The sequence below is a fragment of the Biomphalaria glabrata genome, chromosome 15 (assembly GCF_947242115.1).
Source record: "Biomphalaria glabrata chromosome 15, xgBioGlab47.1, whole genome shotgun sequence".
Classification (NCBI taxonomy): domain Eukaryota; kingdom Metazoa; phylum Mollusca; class Gastropoda; family Planorbidae; genus Biomphalaria; species Biomphalaria glabrata.
Genome location: NC_074725.1, coordinates 13739153 through 13765391, shown reverse-complemented (window position 1 = coordinate 13765391; position 26239 = coordinate 13739153). Strand labels below are relative to the sequence as shown.

The following is a 26239-nucleotide window of genomic DNA, read 5'->3' as shown; positions in this document are numbered from 1 at the left end:
TTGTTCAAAGAAAAAAAAAGAAATATATTTAAATATGGCAAGAGAACGACAAAATATTTATCTTTAACGGACTATACGTCTTCGGGTATTTTCCCATGGGGGCATTCTTCATTCCAGAGTTTAATAAATTAATGTTCAGGAACATTTTGTGCATAGTCTTCTAAATCGAGATCTAAAGGCCTATCATTGAAGTATTATAGATCTATACATTCGCTAAACCAAGATTGTTTTCCGAGGGGGGGGGGTAAGAATTATTGTATGATTTAAAATTCTAACATTCATTAATTATTAAGAGAAAAATAATCGCTCTATAACTGGTATTGTCTTTTTTCTTTTAATTATTCTAAAATGTATTTCTTATATAATCCTATTGGCAAGTTAGCAATTAGCTTAAGATCTGTCCTTAAAGGAAACGTCGGAAATGGTTTGGGAGATGGGGTGTAGGTAGTGGTCTGCAAGCTGCATGATAAAGAGAATGAGGGGTGCTTATTTCATTGTGGGTTTTCTTTTTCTCTTTCTATCCATTTCTTTCGTTGTTAAATGGGGCCGTTTAAGTTGTTTATTTGTTGTTGTTTTTTTCACAAGGACAGCAACTCTGTGCATCTCAATTTTAGTTACATCCTTTAACCAATGCTAAGAAAAAAACTTGTGAATCGCACTATTGTCAATATTTCCTCTTGTTTATGTCTTCTTTCTTTATCCTTATTGTTATTATTTGTATCTAATTTCTTCACGACATTTGGTGTAATAGCAAAAGTGGAAATAAAAGCAGCCTCATAGTCCAGACAACACACACACAAGTTAAATAATAGATCATATGCACGAAAAAAAAAAACAAACTGCGATCAGTTTGAGACCATAAACACAGACAGAACACACCATAAACACAGACTGAACACACTCTAAACACAGAACACACCATAAACAGGCTACTTAGGAGCGGTGTGTTTTCAATGTCATTGTTTAGGTAGCCGACATTTGCAGCAGTCAGTGCTAATCAATAACTTCTATAGTCTACTTACTTGTCACTGCGATTAAGTTGTCTCCAGTTTGGTGCCAGTCCTGGTTGACAGTAGTCTATCAGGGCACTAGAGACGATTTAACACAACAAAAAGTTAGACGATGGCCAAAAAAAAAAAAAAAGTTAAGGTGTACATGATATGTTTATTTCTCTCCCTTTTGTGTCTTTTGTATTCTAGTTGCTTCCCTTTTGAAATCAATAAATGCAGACAACGAAAGCTTAAAATGATTATAAAATTATGTAAATCTGCGTTCTTTATAATAATAGATTCAGCGCCGGATGTTACAAAGTGGAGGGCCCTGACCAATGTTTTTTTTTTCTGGAGTCACCTACACTCTTCAAGCTTGAGATGAAATGTAAATATTCTAAATAAAACTAAATGCATATCATATTTGTGAAGACATAAAAAGAGAAGGTTTACGTGTACATGTAATCCCATTTCCCGTATTTATTGGCTGAGTGGTTAAGCGCCTAACTTTCGAACCGGAGGTCGCGGATTCGAATCCTGGTGAAGAATGGGATTTTTACTTTCGGGATATTTGGGGCGCTTCTTAGTCTACCCAGCTCTAATGGGTACCTGATATTAGTTGGGGAAAAAGTAAAGGCGGTTAGTCGTTGTGCTGGCCACATGACAACCTCGTTAAGCGTGGGCTACATAAACACAATACATCACAAGGTCTGAAAGGGGAACTTTACTTTGCTTACTTTGTAATATGCATAAATTTTTTTTTAATGTGGAGGCCCACTTTAAGGTTGAGGCTCTGGGCAGTCTCACACTAACGTAAATCCAGCCCTGGATAGATTCCTAGTTCCTCTAGTGCATTCTTTCCATGTCAGATCGCGTACACTTTTACACGCTAGATCGATAATGTAATCAATAGCTGAAGAAGTCAAGGTTTTTGAAGTGGAAAAAATAAATGGATTCCCGATTCAGAAATTAATTATGTATCTATGCCCGAAGTCTTATGACTTACAGACTCAAGCAAACACCCGTCAGAGAGTGCGAAGCTTTATTTGTGTGTGTGCTCGCTTGCAAGTGATGATGTTTGGTAGAACTACGACAGATGCGCAATGATGCCCAAACAACGACCTGCGGGCCCCATCTGTCCCATGACGCGGTGCTATCCGACCCTCGCCCTTCAGGACGTTGAGTTGTGAATTTCGGTGTTTCAAGATACGAGACAAAGAGGGCAGGCTTCAGCAAAGAACTATGAAATATCAAACAGAACCAAGCAACACTTCAATAGACCCAAACTATCCGTGCCTTTTGTGCGTCGGCTTTTTAGAACGAAAATTAGACTCTGCAGCCATCTTCGAGTTCACGGTAAATAAGATTGTGCTAATCTTCGTCCACGATGGAGCTATATATAGATTCTATGATAATTAGCGTTTTAAATATAGTAATATGAAAGGCTACTGATATTTTGTGTGCATAACAACAGGGCCGGCCTTAGATAATTGGAGGCCCTAGGAAAAGTGAATTAGGAAAACCGAAATAAAGGTTTTTTTTTAATTAAAAAGAAACAGCGAAAAAATACAATTACGCAATTTATTTAATAATTTCCGTAGTAGAGACAGAGTTAGACTAGTCAACATAGAGTCATAGTGCTCTACTATGTTCGAGATCTGATCCAAGTTACGCAATTTTTTCTCTAAATTTTGTTTAGTCCTGTGCGAGGCTCTATGTGGCTGCCTAGTTTGCCTATACCTAAAGCCGGCTCTGATAGCTAATCAACTATAAAGCCTATACTCACTGTAATGCTATTCCATCGTTCCAATCGGAAGTGAAATTACTAATGTGGTTCTCTGGGATGACTGCCTGCAGCCATGCCAACATCAACTTCTTTGGAGGTACTTTGGTTTTGCCAATCTGATATCGGAGAATGAGGTGCCAGATCAGACCGAGGATTAGTTTTAAGCTTCCGTTGACAATATCTTCACTTCCTGTACAAATAGAACATAAAGAGAGAATTAGTTTTCAAAAGGTAGCCTAAACATTACTTTAGGAGGCTAACATGCTGAGAATTAGATATATACGTGAAGTAATGCTGCCAACAATGTAATAGTCTTTTTTAGACTAGAAGAAGTTTAGCAAGTAAAATATAAAAATACTCAATCCTCCATATTGGAAGGCTGATGGGTTAGCCATTGAGCTATTCAAGTATTTAAAAAATCATCATCATCATTAAACTCCATTTGAGTGAGGGCTTAAGAGGCTCAAATCCACTTTTGCAAAAGGCCTGGACAGAAACCCTGCTGTCTTGCGTAGTGCATAAATGTCGTCATACAGGTCGAGAATTTTTGGTTTCCCAGACCTGTCGAGACGGAGATCAGCAAGTCTGGGGCAGTCAAACAGTATATGAGGCACGGTTTCCTCTTCTTCCCCGCAGCGGGGGCATCGTGAATCGAAATTTGGCCATAGCCGTGAGAAATATGAGCCAACAGGACAATGGCCTGTCCTGCACTGTGCTATAATAGCTTGCTCAGACCTAGACAGCCTCCACCACGGGGAAGTGCGGTCAGGGCGCCTCATGCGCTCCCAGACTGCACGAGCTTTTTTGGGACTTGTCCCAGCACTCAAACCACTTTTCCATTTCTGTTTTTAAAAAAATAGAAGGTTTTATATCTAAAAGAGAGTACAGTTTAAATTTTTTAGCAAACGACCTGATTCTCTACACAAGGCTTATCTCCCTTTAGCATAGTACATTTTCTAAAGAAAACAAAGTTAAATAATTATGATTAATTGATTAACCAATTGTTAATTTTGAAGTGTTGTCATCGGCAATAAATAATTGTGCAAAGTTTCGACTTGATCTCAGAATAGGAATAACGTGTAGAAGATTCCATCCAGCCAGGCAGACAGGGGTGAGTTGATAGAAGCTTTGTCCATCCATCCAGCCAGGCAGACAGGGGTGAGTTGATAGAAGCTTAGTCCATCCAGCCAGGCAGACAGACAGGGGTGAGTTGATAGAAGCTTAGTCCATCCAGCCAGGCAGACAGACAGGGGTGAGTTGATAGAAGCTTAGTCCATCCAGCCAGGCAGACAGACAGGGGTGAGTTGATAGAAGCTTAGTCCATCCAGCCAGGCAGACAGACAGGGGTGAGTTGATAGAAGCTTAGTCCATCCAGCCAGCCAGGCAGACAGGGGTGAGTTGATAGAAGCTTTGTCCATCCAGCCAGGCAGACAGGGGTGAGTTGATAGAAGCTTTGTCCATCCATCCAGCCAGGCAGACAGGGGTGAGTTGATAGAAGATTTGTCCATCCAGCCAGGCAGACAGCAGGGGTGAGTTGATAGAAGATTTGTCCATCCAGCCAGGCAGACAGCAGGGGTGAGTTGATAGAAGATTTGTCCATCCAGCCAGCCAGGCAGACAGGGGTGAGTTGATAGAAGCTTTGTCCATCCAGCCAGGCAGACAGGGGTGAGTTGATAGAAGCTTTGTCCATCCATCCAGCCAGGCAGACAGGGGTGAGTTGATAGAAGATTTGTCCATCCAGCCAGGCAGACAGCAGGGGTGAGTTGATAGAAGATTTGTCCATCCAGCCAGGCAGACAGACAGGGGTGAGTTGATCGAAGCTTTGTCCATCCATCCAGCCAGGCAGACAGGGGTGAGTTGATAGAAGATTTGTCCATCCAGCCAGGCAGACAGACTGGGGTGAGTTGATAGAAGCTTTGTCCATCTATCCAGCCAGGCAGACAGGGGTGAGTTGATAGAAGCTTTGTCCATCCAGCCAGGCAGACAGACAGGGGTGAGTTGATAGAAGCTTTGTCCATCCAGCCAGGCAGACAGACAGGGGTGAGTTGATAGAAGCTTAGTAATAAAAAGCATTATGAACTTACATAATTTGTCTTTCCTTACAATGAATGAAATTGTAAACGGAAGAGAAATCCACAATATAGAGTTTTGGTTTTAAAGAAACTTTACTAGATTTTAAAAAATCAACTTTTAATCATTTATGTTGTTTAGATTTTCAAGACTAAATGAGCCTAAAGATTACTCGATACGAAAAGAACCAAATAATAAGGTGTCTTCATGAGCTTCATAGTTAATCGTAAAGGATTTTTTTAAAGCGGTTATTTAAAAAAAAAGATTGCACAAGGTTTATACCGATACGTTATGAATTGCACACATTTTCGACAATTCAATTGAAGAGATTGCTGTTCAAATTTGAGAATAACACAAATTTTACTTTAAAATGTTTTATACAAAAACGTTTTAAAATTGGTTGCAGACGGCAATTTGGATATTTTCATACATGGGAGGGGTGGGGGGTAAAACTATAAATAGCTATCAGGTTGACAAAGAAAGGAAGTGCTGATAAGATGTTTTTTTTAAAGTATATAATAATTTCTTGTACACTTTTTAGTCTTGCAGAATCAGATTTTCTAAGAGCTTCTTTTGTAGCACACACAAACTTGAATGTGGCGGAAGCAGAGACTTTCACTCTGACTTCAACGTTTCTTAGAAACAAATGCGTAACTGACTAGAGGCAATACAGGAGATCTTAAACCGCCAAGATCAAGTGTTGCACATTGAGACAGGGTTAAAACTACAGCTCCATCCGTTTTATTTAGTTGGCAACAGTGACGTTCCATTTTGAGTCCTTGACATTAGTTAGCTTAGCGTGAACATCTCCAGTGCCGCATTAGAGTAGGTTTGATTTGTTGGATTTACATGGTCGCATGTTTCTTCAGAAAGGAAGATAATTAAATTCTAGCAAAAACCTTCTACAGTGTTCGACTTTGTGAGAATCGAGATGACAGTCCACATACCACAAGACCAGGCTTGTTCATTTCATCTTATTTTAAGTTTTCATCTCAAGTATTCATATTTCTTTTTTAACGTTAGTATATTTTTTTTAGTTAGTTGATGCCCCTATAGCAGAGGTTCTTAAACCTTTTTGACCAGGAGAGCCCTTTACGTGGTCAAAACTTGGTCAGGACCCCGAAATGAAAAAGCTACATTAATGCATATTATATAAGTAACAAATGTAGAACAAAAAATAATTACAGAAGTGTTTATTGAGATTACAACTTTTGTTTAAAATAAAATAAATAATGACTCGGTTGAGGCTGGTGAGATGTAATGAGTGTATTTAGACCCAGCTCAACAAGCACAAATTTAAAGTCGTTTATTTTTGTGATGGGTTTCATTACCACAATGAATCCACATTGTACCAACTAAGAAGACGGGAAAGCAGTCAACAACTTCTGTACAATGACCCATAATGCAGGATATAAATTTATAATATGTTTTTCTAGCCATAAATGTGTGGTATCCTTGTTTGAACTTTGGTTTGTTCTTCATTTTTTGCTATTTCAATTGGCATTAGCTGTGCTACGTTCGTATTCGTCTTCTGATTTACACGCAAAGTAAACATTTTTAATATAAGATTATATGCACTTCATGAATGTAACAAAAATGGAGTAGAGTTAGAAAGAGATAGAAACAACCAATAAAACAAAAAGACAAATAGAAGGCAATACATGGGGACGTTCTTTAAGTGAGACCTATTTTCTTGAAAACACCAAAGGATTCTTATATGGCATCGAATAGTACGAAAGTACCTTTACGTGCAAGTTTGTTCACAAATAAAATAAACATAAGACTTCTTCTTTTTAGGGGCAAGCTCGATCATGACCAATTAAGATCTTAATGAAGCATAAACACTTTCAGTTCTTTAGCTCTGGTTGGCATGCTGATAAGTTGTTCGCTGGATATTCATCAAGTTAAAACATTCAACAGGTGAATTAACACATTAATTTTACTAGCGACGTCTTCGTTAACTGATTACTGCACTTATAGTCCCACCCCTCCCTTTCCATTCTTTCCCGAGTATGCACCCCCCCCCCGACTCCCTCATATCTTTTTTAATTGTGTAAACGAAAGAAAGTTGACACAACTGTATACGTCAAAAATATGTGTTTGTTCAGACCTTTCTGTAAATAGTGTTAATCTCTTAGTAAGAGTGCGATAGGCCTATATATGTGTGTATCTAGCTGTTCGGTGCTAGGTATTATTATTATTATTATTATTCTTAAAGCCAGCCTTTAAGTATGATTAGCTTATTCTATTTGCCTTAAGAATGTCTCTCTTGATTTTCAAGTATGCACAAACAAAAATTTGAATTAAAGAATTAAAAAAAAAACTAAGAAGAGATCATATCATGAAAATATCGCAAGTCTCAATAGTCAATGCAATAGCAATGCTAAAGGAATACATGCAGCTAGCGGTAACTCCGATTAATACAGTGCTCCCACGCATACATATAAATGATAAATATGTATTTTGAGACGGACATATTTTGGAAGAGGATGCCATCTCGCACTTTTATAGTGTGCCCTTATGAAGGAGGAAGACAAAGATTCTTTATTTGTGTGTGTGTGTGGGGGGGGGAGGTATTTTCAAAAGATCGAGAGCCACTTTGACCCGGTGAGGAAATGGGAACACGTACCAAATTTTCAAAATTTCGTCTTTAGATTTCGTCTTTAGATTTCGTCTTTAGATTTCGTCTTTAGATTTCAGATTTAGATTTCAGATTTAGATGTCATATTTAGATTTCGTCTTTAGATTTCAGATTTAGATTTCAGATTTAGATTTCGTCTTTAGATTTCAGATTTAGATTTCAGATTTAGATTTCGTCTTTAAATGTCAGATTTAGATTTTTCGTCTTTAGATTTCGTCTTTAGATTTCAGATTTAGATTTCAGATTTAGATGTCAGATTTAGATTTCGTCTTTAGATTTCGTCTTTAGATTTCAGATTTAGATATCGTCTTTAGATTTCAGATTTAGATTTCGTCTTTAGATTTCGTCTTTAGATGTCAGATTTAGATTTCGTCTTTAGATTTCGTCTTTAGATTTCGTCTTTAGATGTCAGATTTAGATTTCGTCTTTAGATTTCGTCTTTAGATTTCAGATTTAGATTTCGTCTTTAGATTTCGTCTTTAGATGTCAGATTTAGATTTCGTCTTCAGATTTCGTCTTTAGATGTCAGATTTAGATTTCGTCTTTACATTTCGTCTTTAGATTTCGTCTTTAGATGTCAGATTTAGATTTCGTCTTTAGATGTCAGATTTAGATTTCGTCTTTAGATTTCGTCTTTAGATGTCAGATTTAGATTTCGTCTTTAGATTTCGTCTTTAGATTTCGTCTTTAGATTTCGTCTTTAGATTTCGTCTTTAGATGTCAGATTTAGATTTCGTCTTTAGATGTCAGATTTAGATTTCGTCTTTAGATGTCAGATTTAGATTTCGTCTTTAGATGTCAGATTTAGATTTCGTCTTTAGATTTCGTCTTTAGATGTCAGATTTAGATTTCGTCTTTAGATTTCGTCTTTAGATTTCGTCTTTAGATTTCGTCTTTAGATGTCAGATTTAGATTTCGTCTTTAGATGTCAGATTTAGATATCGTCTTTAGATTTCAGATTTAGATTTCGTCTCTAGATTTCAGATTTAGATTTCGTCTTTAGATTTCGTCTTTAGATGTCAGATTTATATTTCGTCTTTAGATTTCGTCTTTAGATTTCGTCTTTAGATGTCAGATTTAGATTTCGTCTTTAGATTTCGTCTTTAGATTTTGTCTTTAGATTTCAGATTTAGATTTCGTCTTTAGATTTCGTCTTTAGATGTCAGATTTAGATTTCGTCTTCAGATTTCGTCTTTAGATGTCAGATTTAGATTTCGTCTTTACATTTCGTCTTTAGATTTCGTCTTTAGATGTCAGATTTAGATTTCGTCTTTAGATGTCAGATTTAGATTTCGTCTTTAGATTTCGTCTTTAGATGTCAGATTTAGATTTCGTCTTTAGATTTCGTCTTTAGATTTCGTCTTTAGATTTCGTCTTTAGATTTCGTCTTTAGATGTCAGATTTAGATTTCGTCTTTAGATGTCAGATTTAGATTTCGTCTTTAGATGTCAGATTTAGATTTCGTCTTTAGATGTCAGATTTAGATTTCGTCTTTAGATGTCAGATTTAGATTTCGTCTTTAGATTTCGTCTTTAGATGTCAGATTTAGATTTCGTCTTTAGATTTCGTCTTTAGATTTCGTCTTTAGATTTCGTCTTTAGATGTCAGATTTAGATTTCGTCTTTAGATGTCAGATTTAGATTTCGTCTTTAGATGTCAGATTTAGATTTCGTCTTTAGATTTTGTCTTTAGATTTCTTCTTTAGATGTCAGATTTAGATTTCGTCTTTAGATTTCGTCTTTAGATTTCGTCTTTAGATTTCGTCTTTAGATTTCGTCTTTAGATTTCGTCTTTAGATTTCGTCTTTAGATGTCAGATTTAGATTTCGTCTTTAGATGTCAGATTTAGATTTCGTCTTTAGATGTCAGATTTAGATTTCGTCTTTAGATGTCAGATTTAGATTTCGTCTTTAGATGTCAGATTTAGATTTCGTCTTTAGATTTCGTCTTTAGATGTCAGATTTAGATTTCGTCTTTAGATTTCGTCTTTAGATGTCAGATTTAGATTTCGTCTTTAGATGTCAGATTTAGATTTCGTCTTTAGATTTCGTCTTTAGATTTCGTCTTTAGATTTCGTCTTTAGATTTCGTCTTTAGATTTCAGATTTAGATTTCAGATTTAGATGTCAGATTTAGATTTCGTCTTTAGATTTCGTCTTTAGATTTCAGATTTAGATATCGTCTTTAGATTTCAGATTTAGATTTCGTCTTTAGATTTCAGATTTAGATTTCGTCTTTAGATTTCGTCTTTAGATGTCAGATTTAGATTTCGTCTTTAGATTTCGTCTTTAGATTTCGTCTTTAGATTTCGTCTTTAGATTTCGTCTTTAGATGTCAGATTTAGATTTCGTCTTTAGATTTCGTCTTTAGATTTCAGATTTAGATTTCGTCTTTAGATTTCGTCTTTAGATGTCAGATTTAGATTTCGTCTTCAGATTTCGTCTTTAGATGTCAGATTTAGATTTCGTCTTTACATTTCGTCTTTAGATTTCGTCTTTAGATGTCAGATTTAGATTTCGTCTTTAGATGTCAGATTTAGATTTCGTCTTTAGATTTCGTCTTTAGATGTCAGATTTAGATTTCGTCTTTAGATTTCGTCTTTAGATTTCGTCTTTAGATTTCGTCTTTAGATTTCGTCTTTAGATTTCGTCTTTAGATGTCAGATTTAGATTTCGTCTTTAGATGTCAGATTTAGATTTCGTCTTTAGATGTCAGATTTAGATTTCGTCTTTAGATGTCAGATTTAGATTTCGTCTTTAGATGTCAGATTTAGATTTCGTCTTTAGATTTCGTCTTTAGATGTCAGATTTAGATTTCGTCTTTAGATTTCGTCTTTAGATTTCGTCTTTAGATGTCAGATTTAGATTTCGTCTTTAGATGTCAGATTTAGATTTCGTCTTTAGATTTCGTCTTTAGATTTCGTCTTTAGATTTCGTCTTTAGATTTCGTCTTTAGATTTCGTCTTTAGATTTCAGATTTAGATTTCAGATTTAGATTTCAGAGTTGTTCGTTTTATGCACGTGCAAACCAAATGTGTTCTTAAAAGTAACATGTATAGTAAAAGTTACAAAGGAAAGACTTAAAATTATGTAAACTACTAAATAAAAGTAGAGGAATGTCTTTAGTTCAGAGAAATGTCAGGGGTGGGCTTGGAAGTGAACACATTGTAAGGGACACATTACAAGTTGCGGGTTGTTAGGATGAATGCTATAGGTGCATTTAATCAGAAGCCTCTGGTACAAATAAAAACATGAATTTTTACATGTTGAGAGATAAAAAAAAGTTTGACGATGTCAGGAGATTTTACATGTTTCGGATGTTCCTTTAGAGTTAAAGATAATCTACTTCCTAACCCAATCCTCCCGCAGGACGATGGGGGATGGCAGCGAGCAGGGTATGAACCCGGGACCATCGAGACGACCGAACGATAGTCCAGCGCGCATAACCGCACGGCCAGGCAGCCATCACCCGCCCTCCTACGGGAGATTTAGACTCAAGAGAAGTTTGATTTAATTCCTTGATTAAACAACATGATCAGCCGCTTGGCAGTAACCTCAAATTATTATTATAACTCTTCGTATTATTACTACATGTTATAGACTTCCACTAGTGGGAGAAGAATATTACGTCCTGCTGTCCGAACCTTCTGAGGTGACAGGTGATAAAGGTGAACGACATTTTAAACTCGGGCCATCTTGTGGACGATTCGAAGCCATATCACGTGGTACAAAAGATACCAACCAGCACCCAACTGTCATTATATTTTTTTACATACAATAAATAATGCTTACATTTGTTGGCCTATATTAAATTGAGCATCCTTGGCTTAATATGACAACAACAGAAGTGTACTACAATACATCATATTACGTATTTGTTTTAGCTTCACTTAGCCAGTGGTGCACACATGGGAGATTTATTCCACTTATAGATAGGCAATTTCTTTTTTTTTTATGTTGGCTATCTTGTGAAATAGTTAAACCTGTTAACAATAAGTTGTGCAAAATATTAAAAGCCAACCATTTTGAGTTGATTTAAATTCCAGGTATTCAAACAACTAAAAAGTAACGCCATTGCATGAAGACTACACACACACTTCAAAAATCTTTTTTTTTTGGGGGGGGGCCTAATATAGGGCATCATGTGACACTGAAGGATAAAAACACGTGATATCGGATTCTCAGATTAAACCCGATAAAACAAAAGATGTTATTTTTTTGTAAACACATTTCAAGGCGAGGTCCTCCACTGCCACATCACATAATCCATCACTTGTAATGTTAGAATAGCATGGAGAAGTACGCCTAGGCAGATCAACTAGATAGCATGCTGTACCTAAACAGTGTGGGTTTCCTAGATATCATTATGTTTTATTTCCCGTCTTATCCTACTCCGCATCAGGGCCGGATCTAACACAGTTTAAGACTGTGCAGCTGTATAGGGCTTCACTCTAAAAGGGGGCCTTCATTTCTCAAGAATATTTTTGTAAAACAAAATATACATATTAAATATAATAAAATATGGGAAATGAAATGTATAAGTCCCTGTTTCTTTCTTCACAATTATGTCATAATTGTACATTTATTTATACTAGTTTGAAAAGAATGATGACCTCCACCAAAATCCTGCAAAACTCCACATACTTTATTTTGCGTTTAGGTTCTATGCATTAACAAGTAAAATTTAAAAAAAAAAAATACAAAAAACAACTTATATTATATCTAACTTAACCACCTTCATAATTGATTTAAGCAGTGTTTCTAAAACTGTGTTCTACTGAACCCTAGTGTTCTGCGAGGTTTCAATAGTGGTTCCAGATGTTACTGAAATAATTATCTAGTAGGCCACAACGTGACTTAACCTCTCAAAAAAAAAAATAAGCAAAAAGTTCCACTAAATACTCAGAATGTGCGAAGTGTTCCGTTACAGAAAAAGTTTGGGAATCACTGATTTAAAGATGAGTTTAGCATGCTCACTCTTGGCCTCGCCTTTTACCGAAACGTCACTCTAGTTACTTCCCCTTTTAGACACGCCACCTGCCATTTAGTAGACAGCTCAGATCAAGTCACAGTTCACGAACCTGCTTAATACACATCACTGATAACAAGTTGTTTAAATATATCCATGACAAGGAACGCCTTAAATGCCATTTTAACTATGAATCAGTACTATTAGATGCGTCAGGTCTCTTTAACTAACCAACCTTTCCTTTTAAAAAGGTGTCATCTACTCAAAGTCAGTTCTATTAGACAAAATGAGTTTGTAGGGTTTGGGGATGCAGGCAAAACATGGATTAATACTTCTATCATACTTTTACATTTGTGGTTAGGGCAGGACCCCATTAGGTTCTGAGCATTGGGAGATCCCTTACCCTATTTGTCTTAGGGCAGGACCCCATTAGGTTCTGAGCATTGGGAGATCCCTTGCCCTATTTGTCTTAGGGCAGGACCCCATTAGGTTCTGAGCATTGGGAGATCCCTTACCCTATTTGTCTTAGGGCAGGACCCCATTAGGTTCTGAGCATTGGGAGATCCCTTACCCTATTTGTCTTAGGGCAGGATCCCATTAGGTTCTGAGCATTGGGAGATCCCTAACCCTATTTGTCTTAGGGCAGGACCCCATTAGGTTCTGAGCATTGGGAGATCCCTTACCCTATTTGTCTTAGGGCAGGATCCCATTAGGTTCTGAGCATTGGGAGATACCTAACCCTATTTGTCTTAGGGCAGGACCCCATTAGGTTCTGAGCATTGGGAGATCCCTTACCCTATTTGTCTTAGGGCAGGATCCCATTAGGTTCTGAGCATTGGGAGATCCCTAACCCTATTTGTCTTAGGGCAGGACCCCATTCGGTTCTGAGCATTGGGAGATCCCTTACCCTATTTGTCTTAGGGCAGGATCCCATTAGGTTCTGAGCATTGGGAGATCCCTAACCCTATTTGTCTTAGGGCAGGACCCCATTAGGTTCTGAGCATTGGGAGATCCCTTACCCTATTTGTCTTAGCGCAGGATCCCATTAGGTTCTGAGCATTGGGAGATCCCTTACCCTATTTGTCTTAGGGCAGGATCCCATTAGGTTCTGAGCATTGGGAGATCCCTAACCCTATTTGTCTTAGGGCAGGACCCCATTAGGTTCTGAGCATTGGGAGATCCCTTACCCTATTTGTCTTAGGGCAGGATCCCATTAGGTTCTGAGCATTGGGAGATCCCTAACCCTATTTGTCTTAGGGCAGGACCCCATTAGGTTCTGAGCATTGGGAGATCCCTTACCCTATTTGTCTTAGGGCAGGATCCCATTAGGTTCTGAGCATTGGGAGATCCCTAACCCTATTTGTCTTAGGGCAGGACCCCATTAGGTTCTGAGCATTGGGAGATCCAATACCCTATTTGTCTTAGGGCAGGATCCCATTAGGTTCTGAGCATTGGGAGATCCCTAACCCTATTTGTCTTAGGGCAGGACCCCATTAGGTTCTGAGCATTGGGAGATCCCTTACCCTATTTGTCTTAGGGCAGGATCCCATTAGGTTCTGAGCATTGGGAGATCCCTTGCCCTATTTGTCTTAGCGCAGGATCCCATTAGGTTCTGAGCATTGGGAGATCCCTTGCCCTATTTGTCTTAGGGCAGGATCCCATTAGGTTCTGAGCATTGGGAGATCCCTTACCCTATTTGTCTTAGGGCAGGATCCCATTAGGTTCTGAGCATTGGGAGATCCCTTGCCCTATTTGTCTTAGGGCAGGATCCCATTAGGTTCTGAGCATTGGGAGATCCCTTGCCCTATTTGTCTTAGGGCAGGATCCCATTAGGTTCTGAGCATTGGGAGATCCCTTGCCCTATTTGTCTTAGGGCAGGATCCCATTAGGTTCTGAGCATTGGGAGATCCCTTGCCCTATTTGTCTTAGCGCAGGATCCCATTAGGTTCTGAGCATTGGGAGATCCCTAACCCTATTTGTCTTAGGGCAGGATCCCATTAGGTTCTGAGCATTGGGAGATCCCTTGCCCTATTTGTCTTAGGGCAGGATCCCATTAGGTTCTGAGCATTGGGAGATCCCTTGCCCTATTTGTCTTAGGGCAGGATCCCATTAGGTTCTGAGCATTGGGAGATCCCTTGCCCTATTTGTCTTAGGGCAGGACCCCATTAGGTTCTGAGCATTGGGAGATCCCTTGCCCTATTTGTCTTAGGGCAGGACCCCATTAGGTTCTGAGCATTGGGAGATCCCTAACCCTATTTGTCTTAGGGCAGGATCCCATTAGGTTCTGAGCATTGGGAGATCCCTTGCCCTATTTGTCTTAGGGCAGGATCCCATTAGGTTCTGAGCATTGGGAGATCCCTTGCCCTATTTGTCTTAGGGCAGGATCCCATTAGGTTCTGAGCATTGGCAGATCCCTTGCCCTATTTGTCTTAGGGCAGGACCCCATTAGGTTCTGAGCATTGGGAGATCCCTAACCCCTATTTGTCTTTATCACCAGCTCGACATTTCCTCTCCAAATGTTTGTTATTAGTGTACTTGCAAATCCTGTATTTCCTACTAGTCGAAATGTATGACGTCGCCCGTCCCCCACAGAATCCAATTAATATCTGAGCCAAGTTTCATTAATGTTGGGTACTGAAGCAATAACAAAATAAAAGTGCAGACCTTCATCAACAGATGTCTGAGAAATATCTTTAAAAAAATACGCTGGTACGACAAAATAGAAAACACCAAACTGTGGGAGATGAGTGGACAGAAACATATAGAGGTGCAGATCTTAGGAAGTGGAGATGGATTGGTCACACCCTTAGAAAAGATACCAACAACAGAGCTAGACAGGCCTTAGAGTAGAATCCCCAGGGAACAAGACGTAGAGGAAGACCAAAAAGAACGTGGCGACGCAGTGTACTAGATGAAGCCGAGAGGACAGGAATGAGTCTTTAAAAAACAAGCAAGAGACAGTGGAGAGTGGCGTGCTTTTACTAAGGCCCTATATTCCATAAGGAAGGCACATCTTTTGTTTATACCATTTGATTATAGCCAAATGTCTTAATGGCCATTGTAAAGCCGCTATTGTATTAGGTTTGGGCTGTATTGTTTCTCTGTGTTCGTCTTCACATCAATCTGTTACCATTGGATCTCTAAAACTCAAAGCGTTATATACAAGAGAAGGAAACAAATTCTTGGGCGTCCCCAGCGTGTCAATTGTACTCACACGTTACGTTTTCGGGAAGCAAAAAATAGCAATTTTATTTCTTAGTAGTACTGTTGTATATCCGCTCCCTCGCCACACTGATAGTGCGCATGAGAGCACCATTGAACACATGCGAAGACATGTTGATATGAGACAGGAAGAAGGACTTTTGTGGATCCGGCTAGAGTTATGGAAGTCTGGGCTGTCTTGACTCGAGAGAACGATCTATGAACTGTGTTGAGGACCTGGGGCGGCACTGGGAAGTGTGTCAGTGGTCTGTATTGGTACTTAAGTAGGAAAGGACTGGTGACACTTGAGATAGGACATTCTGGGACTTGATGCCTGAAGTCCAAGCCTGTCTGTACTGTAAATAAATACCTAGTTTATTGTTACTTCCTGTCTTTTCTTTGAGTGCCTACCTTAAAGTTACAACAGTACATTTATTTTTGACACGTATCAAAACTGAACTAAGCAGAATTTGACATTTCGTAGCCACTTTAAAAATGAGTCTTCATTGAAAAAAAAAACATGGGTTCTGATATGATATGATAATAAAAAGTCTAAAAAGAGATGGGCTTGACTTAACAATCTGTTCACCATAAGGATATAATGATTTAGCTAAAACGTCTATTTCTAGAATCAGTAAAGGAGCACGAACAAACTTAAAAAACTATTTTTCCATATGCTAGGACAAATTCATACAAGTGCTCCTTCTTCCCAATTGCCATTAAGGAATGGAATGCATTGCCTAAATTAGCCAGGAAAACCAACGACTTAGCAGAGTTTGTCACTGATTAACATGCATGACTAGATTGACACATGGAAATGCGTAGAACGAAATTATCTTCTTCTTTTAAGTAACGTCTGTGATCTATAAGATAAGAAGATCTGTGGTCCATACACTTAGTGTGGTCCATACACTTAATGTGGTCCATACACTTAATGTGGTCCATACACTTAATGTGGTCCATACACTTAATGTGGTCTACACTCTTATTCAGAATGTCTTTTTTTCGGCTTTTTTGAAAGTTTGTTTTTACAATCCCTTATTATCAGCAATTTAATAAACTTATTGGAGTGTCATAATAGCCATGTCATTATTGTTACTGTCAGTAAGTGTCATTGGTGCTCGTATCATGCTCCTGTTATACACAATAATGTAGGCCAGTGGTTGGCTTAATGAAGTAACTATCAATAATTAATTGACTAATTAGTTGTTATTTTTTTTTATTGATTCGTGATTTTTTTAGATACAAAAACAAAAAACAATTGTGGAAAGGTTCAAATTTGATCCGAGAATGGATGTGGGAGAAACAACGAGTACAATAATCTTAGGGGACACAACCCCACATATTTAGCAATATAGTAGTGAAGGATTAATTTCCCTTGTTGGTATCAAACAAAATGATTAATTACCAGTTATAATTGACTAATTTGTTAAGTTTTATTATTGTCTCATGTTTGCTAGTTACGATAAATCATTGTGCCAAGTTTCAACTTGATCTGAGAACGGATGAGGAAGAAATTGCGTGTTCAAATTTTTTTTTACCAGACCGAGTTGATAAAAGCCTTGTAAAACACAAATGCAGTAACAAGATGTCGCACAAAATACTTAAAGACACTTTAAAAATATTGTTTCGACATGCAGTATATACACATCAGGTTCTTTCTCTTGTGTTTCACTGACTTTAGTCTTTCCTCTTTATTCACCCATCTGCAATTCTACTCAAAGATTACACCAGAATTCATCCGTTCCTACTAACATGCACACATAATCCATATACCACAAGTGACCCTAGAGATTGGTTGTAGTTATAGGAGAGACTTTGCGACATGTTGTCATCAACATCAACCCAATAGGTGTGTGAGACTGGCCCCGGGTGTGGTGGTATCAGTAGCCCGTCTTATCAGTGAAAGACTATATGGGCATGTTAAACTTAGGAATATCTGGTGTTGGTGTGTGTGTGTGTGTGTGTGAAGGCGAAGTTGGTGGGGCAGGGGAACAGGGCGGTGTTTATTTACTTAAGATCTCTGTGAGGACACTATTTATAACCACGCTCCGATCAGAAAACAAGCTATTAGGTACAGAGACGTTTTACATAAGGATAAACCATTTTTATAATGTATAAGGTGGGTGGGGGGCTGATTTTATTGAACTTGCTGATTCAATGGAACATGAACAATCCAATCATTGTTCCTTGATTTACTAGTTGGTTTATATAGTTTTAATCATACGCATCCTTGACTGATGCAAAAATGGAATTTGGCGTGTAATAAGCATTAGTATATTCAGACCCAATGTCTAAAGTTTGCGAGATACTTGTTTAGTTAAAAAAGTAATACAAATCCTCTTTACGAAATAAAACACTTTCATGGTCTTATTAGAAATTGCCAAAACATGACAGAACTTAATATCAATAATAAATTCACAAAAATATTTAACATGAAGCTTGAAACATATTTACTGAAGGACCTTCACCTATTGTCTCCCCTTTCTCTAAAATTCGCATCTCTAAACTAGAAGAAGAAGTAGAGCTCTAATTGGTTATTTTTTAGTACTATTAGAAATTTGCTATTGTTTTTCGAAATGTAAACATTCTAATTATTGTTTATTTCGGACAGACCTGTTTTTGTCCTCAGATAGTGGCATATGGGTGCTCTAGCACACTTAAATAAGTTACACCAAAACTAATGCAAATTCCATGACCCTCCATCGCCCCCTAATCTATCCCATAATGTCACTAAAAAAAGGTCGACGCGCACAGAGTCTATTACATTATGTACAATGTGTTTATTTAATTAAGAGTCTGCGAGACTATTGGTAAAAAGAAACTATGGCAGAAATCGGTGCCCCGATCCTTCCTGGAGCGTTATCAGACTGAACTTCGCGGAAGAAAGATAAAACAAGATCAAAGATTACATTCACCGAGATAGCAGAGGACTAAGACAGATGGCAAAACATTGTAAAAGAAATATGTGAGTTGCCCCATCAAATGTTATACGATGTTACTTGCTTGATTAAGTCATGTTACATACATGGTACCAATGCAAAACTACAACAATAACGATGTAATAATAAGTAGAAACAGAAAAAATAAATGGAGTTTGAAGTTGTGGATGCTGAAGCTAATTATGAAAACAAAAAAGCAAAATATAATTTAAAAAAAAAAAAACGAAACGTATCTAAGGGATAGAATTCCGTCTTTACAGCTCTATCTCTCAATAATGTAGAAGTTAATTCCGTTATTTGATATCAAACAATTAATTTAATTACCAATAATTAAATGGTTAATTTGTTAATTGATTCATGTTTTATTAGGTACGATAAATAATTGTTTAAAGTATCAACTTGATCCGATAATGCGCCTAAAGAAAAGGCGTTAACACTTAATCATGAGGACAAAACTCTACAAATTTAGCCCTATCTGTGAATACCGAAGAATTAATTTCCATTGTTGGTATCAAACAAAATAATTAATTACCAATAATTATTTAACTAAGTGGTTAATTTGTTTTATTGATTCATGTTTTGTCTGTGCCAATGAATAATTGTGCAAAGTTTCAATTTGATCCGAGAATGAGTGGGAGAGAAATAACGTATACAAACTTTTTACCAGACAGACAGACAGAAAGCTTAGTAAAAAGGATTATTGAGAGAAAAAGGTGACGAATTGTGGCGACCAACAAAGACAAACTTCGAGGAGGATTTGAACCACGGACCTCCGAACCGGACCCATCGCCTGGCAGCGGCCAATCTAACATCTGACTCATGCGCCATAGAGCTGTTATTATATGTCACATGTCATTTTTATTCACTTATCTTAGGAGTAAGCTACTTACCAATGTTGACCAGTCGGACATTGTCATCAGCAATAGCCCGTAGCGCCAGAGTGACATTCTCCAGACTCTGGTGCTGGTTGATGGGTTTCTTGATAACCCTCCCGATCTTACGGTTCTGCAGTGACTCAACAAGTGCGCACAGTTTCACGCCATCATCAAAATCTTGCTCAAAATCAGTGACACTGTAACCTGATCCTTGTATCTGCAGATTGACCCAGTTCATGAAGGTATTCTTCTGGATCTCTATCCAGTGTTCTCCTGCTCTCTGGGAGAGACCTCGTCCCTCTAGGGACCGAGCCTTCAAGTCGATAATGTCCGTTTCCGAAGTCATTTACAAAGTTTTACTAGACGCCTAACAGATATGAGAATCCTGCTAAGGTCAGCAAAAAACTGAAATGCAAAATAGAAAATTTCATAAAGCAACACATAATACAACTAATGTAAAAAGTAACGTCCCCCTAGACCTTATGATCTAAGAGCATATGATGTAGTAAAGGTCATCTGTTTCTGGGGTTCATGGTTAACAAGGGTGTCATGTGCCCAATACAACTACCAACCGACTTTACTTTTCCCCAACTAATGTCAGGTACTCATTAGAGCTCGATTGACTAAGAGGAGGACAAAAGTCCCCGAAATTAAAAACCAAGTCTTCACCAGGATTCGAACCTGGAACTCTCTGGTTTGGAAGCCAAGCGATTTAGCAATCAGCCTTCGTGCCTCCAATACAAATACAACTAATGTAACTATACTGAATCCTCAGGCAATATTTTTTAAAACTGTTATAATGTAAAATTACTTTCATTTTTTTAAGTTCTGGTCTGATGTCATAATAATGCACTAGAAAATCTATAAAAATGTGTGAATTGAACGAATTGGGCTGTTGATGTTAGAGCCCTGCTAGCCAGACGTTTTTATTGATTTATTTCTGCCAATGTTTAGCACCTCGCGTGTTTCCGTGTTCTCCCCATTGATTGAGACAGAAAAAGAAAAGAAAAAGTCGTTAATTACTTTTTAGAAGAAATATAAGCGTTGAATCACTATTAGTTGTAAGAAAAGAAACCCTTGCGACAACGAACCGCCTTTATTGTACAGGTACCCATATGAGTTGGATAGACTGAACGGCATCCTGTATATCTCTAAATATCCCAAAATTCTAAATCCCAGTCGATGTTCAAATCTTTACCGAAATTCGAACCCGAGAATCCCACGGATTGGAAGCCAAGCGCTTTACCACTCAGCCATCCCCCTCCCATAACTGATGCTCATCAACGATGTAGGTTTTGATTCATCGTTGATTTTGAAAACAAATGTAGGCAAGTCTATAAATAGTATGCTTTTTGGTGTATCCGGCGAGGTACAGCATACAGTACTATTGATAACTGTCGCAGTTATCTATGTAACTGTATAGTAGAATTAGTTCTCTAATTGATAGTGCGGCGTTGATCACTATATTGATGACGTCATTACATTATTAATATTTTCTGTGTAGACTAGAGGACTGAGTTTTTGTTGCTTGTCACAACTTCTAGTGACGTAAATTTAGTGTGTGTGTGATTTGCGTCATTTATCGTCTAGTACAGTCTCTCCATTGTTTTGTACGTTGGTACAGATAGACGTGTTTTGAGAGCTCTGGAATTTCTCCTTGGTTTTTGTTATTGGATAGCCTTAGCATTTGCCTTGGACATTTTCTTGTTGGATTATCTTGACCCCTGTTTAGGGTGAGTTTTATTTTTCATTGTATAGTTTTTCTATTTGAATTCGTTCGTATTTGTAAGTCTATAATTAGACTAGATATAGATGATTAGAAGAATCCTTTCTTTTATCTTCTATAGGGTTTTAGCGTCAAGACTAAGTTTTAGTCGTAGTCTCAGTTGAAGACTCTATTTCAAGTATTAGTGTCAAGTCTATATGTTAGACTCTGTGTCAAGTCTCAGTGTCAAGACTTGTTTATTCAGTCTCAGTTCTATATTGAGAGTACAACTTTAGGTCTACAGTCTACAGGACTGAGGTCTTTCTCTCAGTTGGTCGTCTGGTGTGTACGTTGATTTATACATGAGTCTGAGGTTCAAGATTCCAGACTGCGGGTTGCAGTGGTCAGACCTGATGGTGTAGTGTCAACTATGAACTTCTACTTTTTGGAATTGTCGTCAGTGGACAGTACCTGATCTAGAGGCTAGATCTACATATATTACCAGTTGTTGTTTTTGAGATTGAAGGACTATGTGATCCATTGAATTACTTATTATAGTTAAGGTAATATACTATGTGTTTCATAATTATATGAATGTTCTGTATCTAATGAGACTAACTGGATCATTGTAGATTACATATTTTTACATATTGATATTTCATACTATTATTATCAGTCATCATGAATCAGTCATTTGTAAATATATCACAAGAATAAATTTTATTGTTATTTACATCATACACTTAGTTTATTAGTTTATTTACAACTATATGTGTATGATGTGCTTGTCAGGCTGAACTTGAGCCAAAATATTATAAGTTCAGAAAATAATAACAATAATACAAATTGAAATAATATTTAATATTAATAAATATTTGCATTGGAAATATATAATAATAATTTGATAAATACAAGAATACAAGAACCTGACAATAACCTATAGGCTACATTTTTGAAATGTTATTGTATGTACTTTTTTTTTTAGCACAGTAGAATTCAATTAAAGATGACATTTGTTAACAAGCACGGATTACTGTCAATAACCTGCGTTGCAAAATCTCAAATACAGTTTACTGACATGAAACGAAACAAAAAAAAAACTTCCTATATTATGTGTTTGTCTTATGTTATTGAGTGTTGTTTTTTTTCTGTGTTTTTTTGTTGTTGTTGTCATTGTTGTTTTACACAAACCGTTAACTGTAACAACTAAACGGGTGACAGTGATTGATGTGGAATTTCATTCCTAACTTATTTATATGATTCCTCAATAATAAAGTGAAGTTTCTTCAGTGCTTGCGTTAGACAGGAAATAGCGTAGTACGTGGTTACTGTGCAGTGTGTCGGCTTCATGTGTAAACATTTTAAACAAGCACGTCGCCGTGAACATTTGAAAAGCTTTTAAAAGATCTATTATAGTGGAATGAGAAGTGTATGAAGCGTGTCGGCAGTATACTGAGAGTAGAAATAAATGGGTATCTTCAGAAGCTCGAAATAATCTCGCGCAGGCCATTTACTTATCATTTAGAATGTTAGATCTACTCTTTTGTAGGCCTACTTAGACTGGTTAGCACTATAAATATATAATTTACTAGATTAAATTGGAGTGAATGATTGGAAGTCTTATTCTATTTTTCTTAACATTTTTTCACAATTCTCCTTTAAAAAAAAAAATTCGTTATGTACTTTTCTTGCTGTCATATGAGTTTCCCACTTTTAGGGGAAGTCTCCGTTTAAAATAAATCTTCTTTCGGCATTTAAATCCAACACTTTTACACAGTTACGTTACATTGAATATCTAAATGTATGCTGTGGTGTATTGATGTATGCATCTAGATCTAAACAAAGCAATTTATAGATGCATTACGTTATGGCTGAATTCCTGCAATCTAATGATCAGACTGCCCAGGCTTTGTCACTGTATGCGTGTAGGCCTATAGCTCAGGTGCGACAACCTTGTGACACACCCAGTTTCATTCCCTTACATGACAATCTATATACATGATTATAAAATCAGGCGAAGGCGTATAGTTATTTCTTATGAGTTGCAGAATATTAACGATAAGTTATAAGAATTATAAATTATTAGATAGTAATATTAAAGCTATTTTAAAATAAATAGCTAATATTATTACTCTGAACAAGAAGATTAACAAGATGGAAGTATGTCTACATTTTAATTGCAAACACTATGGTGGGTCAAATACACGGTAGTGTAAATGAATAAGAGATAGATCAATCAATCGAACTGTGTAGAATAACCTGTCCTTCGGGAAAATTGAGGGGGGGGGGGTGACAAACGGACAGACAGGACTAGTGATTACGTACAATTGGTGATCAATAATACACTTAATTCAGCATTTATATCAGGATCTACCTATGGGGTATCAGTGTGTTAAGTTTTATGCTCCTATTCTAATGTTGCTGGACATGCCTGTCTTTTTATATTTATGTATTAATACCGATCTTACACTCTAAAGCCTAGAGGCCTATGTTTGTCTATATTATGCGTTTAGACTTAAGTCTTAATCCTCTTACCTCATTACGAATGGTTTATGCAATGGCTTAAAAATATGTCACGGTTAATTAGACTCAAGTTTAAAATCTTACCTCGGACGACCTAGAGTCTAGGTCTAGTAATATTATCCAAGTAGCGTTCAGAACGTAGCCACAGAAAGTATAAACAAATGCAATTTAAAAAAGTGCGAAATTATTTTAAAAAGAAATCAGAACTCACGTTTATTTCACAAATCGCTGTTTCTACACACAATTAATTATATATAATTTTTTAAATGATCCTTCCTTTCAGAAATGAACCCTACACAGTACGAACACTTGTTTATAAACTTCATAAATATAAACGTTGGGGGTTGGGGGGTGGCACACATGAACACATACACAATAACAAGAAAACTGGGTGTGAACTCCTAAATCATGAAAATAACACACACACACACACTCCGAGCGTTGACAGAAAGTAGGGGATGAGTGTGAGGGGGGGGGGAGCTTTCCTCCTCCTCTTCTCCCACGACCAGGTGAAATAATGGCATTTCTGTCCCCGGCTGTGTTTAACGGCGAGCCCGCCCTAGCCTTTGAGCTGACGCTGTGTTGCAGAACCGGTTTGGAGGATGTCGTAGTCTACAGCGGCTCTAAGTTGAGGGAACAACAGTATCGCAGTGAATGGGTCACACGAGAACACAACGATGTACAATCAAAATACCTGGCCTTTTGTCGCACTGAGAGCGATTTGCTGAACAATAAGGAGACTGTACCCCCCGAAAAAAATGCGTTTCTATATCAAGTGTTTTGAATGTCGATCTTATGACTTGTTGGCCTTAAAGTAGACATACAGTTTCTTATAGGCTTCCATAGACCTTACATTTAGGGACAATATCAAAGAAGGAATGGAACAATTAGGTTAAATGTCGCCCCAAACTTCTTAATTATTCTCTGAAACCTGGACTGGAAAGAAGAGTATTCATGTACATTTTCATCAAGATTGATCATACGGTGTTGATAGCATAGAAGTCTACATACATACAGACATTGTCTGCTACGATTTGCTTTATTATAGACACTGGCTACGACTTTGAAGCTCGGGATGAGTGCAGTATTTCACATGTCCACGCAAACCCTCTAGTGACTCTAGTGGGTGTATTGCCACATCTAAGACAGACAAAGCTGTTGTTCGCGTGGGGTTTACTTAACGTTGTATTTTCATCATCGTCTGTGCCTGGATCCTTCATGAGAGATCTTCAACTCTTTCAGAGGCTTTATATTAAAGAAAGAAATAGGGTTATTTTAATGAGTGTTTAAGACTATCCTTAAACGTTAATTTTCTATTCACAACAGATCCCATTTTTTTTTTTATTATTTTTTTTTTAATTCTGATCAAATGCAAACTTTCTGATTTATGTGCCCCTGTTTGACTTAATTTGCTACCAACCCCCCCCCCCTTTTTTTTTCTATACAAAACTTATATTAACCCAATCTGTTTGTCTGTCTGTCTGGGTGAATTCTTTTACACATTTTTTCTCCCACTTCCCATTCTCAGATCAAGTTAAAGTTTTGCACATTTTTTTCATTGTCGAAGACAATACAATAATGAATTATTTTTTTTTAATTCACTTAGTCAATCAGTTAGGCCTACTTACCTACTTACTTATTTATTTATTCTTGTGAACCCCAGGGGAGCACAGGGCCGCAACCACACCTTTTCACCGAACTCGGTTCTTGGCAACATTTTTCAATTTCTCCCACGTCGTCCCACTTTCCGACTACTGTTATCTATGTACTTAGCTTTGGTGAATATTTTGTAATGCAGATCTATTGTTTGAACTCTTTCGCTCCATCGTTGATTTGACCCTACTCCTAATAAATTAATTTTTGTTTTCTATAAACATTAATTTGTGTTATATAAGAAGAGCATGCATTCCCTTTCAATTCTATAACAAATAAAATATTTTCTGATAACAAAGTTATAGTAATTTAATCATAACAGTGACGTGAAATACAAATGAACAAAATGAATAATTCCATCGGATCATGGAGCATAATTACGGAGAGAAAGAGTTAAATGTCTCGAAAATAATAAATATTAATTAACATAGTATGGCCACAATAAACACAATTTTTAAAAGTATGATCGTAACATGTTTTTAACGCGTATAGATAGCTGTACAGAGGCATATGTAGGTTGACCACAGGTGTGACACTTCTCATACAAAATAATAGTATCGCCTCCTCTGCAGGTAAAGACATATGTCTCAGCCACCTAGAATTTACCTGGGTAATGGTGGGGAACGTGTTTTAACAATAGAGATATTCTGAGATGCTGTCGATGACTGTCAAGTCAGGTACGTGTAGATTAACTGGCCAGCTCATCGTGGTTGACCTCCTGGGTCGTGAGCGTGGACAACGACCAGGACAATTTGACCCCAGTTGTTGGCTGGCTATACTTAAGGAAACTTATTTATCTATATACTTACCCCTTTTAGATTATATTTGTATCATTACGCAATTTAATCAAGTAGAATAACAACAACTTTTAAACAAGGCTACAAACCC

At 37.3% G+C, this 26239-nt stretch overlaps 1 protein-coding gene across 4 annotated transcripts in view; it reads right to left on the bottom strand.

The window, feature by feature from the left end:
* The window catches only part of LOC106055671 (filamin-C-like), a 97151-nt gene extending 72975 nt beyond the window's left edge, over positions 1-24176 (bottom strand). For 2 of the 4 annotated variants that reach the window (XM_056013119.1, XM_056013120.1), the window contains exons 1-4: positions 23783-24175; positions 19486-19875; positions 2776-2965; positions 1023-1088 (exon numbers count right to left, since the gene is read on the bottom strand). In XM_056013119.1, coding sequence (XP_055869094.1) covers positions 1023-1088; positions 2776-2965; positions 19486-19816 — 587 coding nt within the window. In that variant the 5' untranslated portion in view covers positions 19817-19875; positions 23783-24175. Of the gene's footprint in view, positions 1-1022; positions 1089-2775; positions 2966-19485; positions 19876-23782 lie in introns of all 4 variants that reach the window. The other 2 variants (XM_056013117.1, XM_056013118.1) reach the window with 2 other exon arrangements.
* Positions 24177-26239: the final 2063 nt, after the last annotated feature.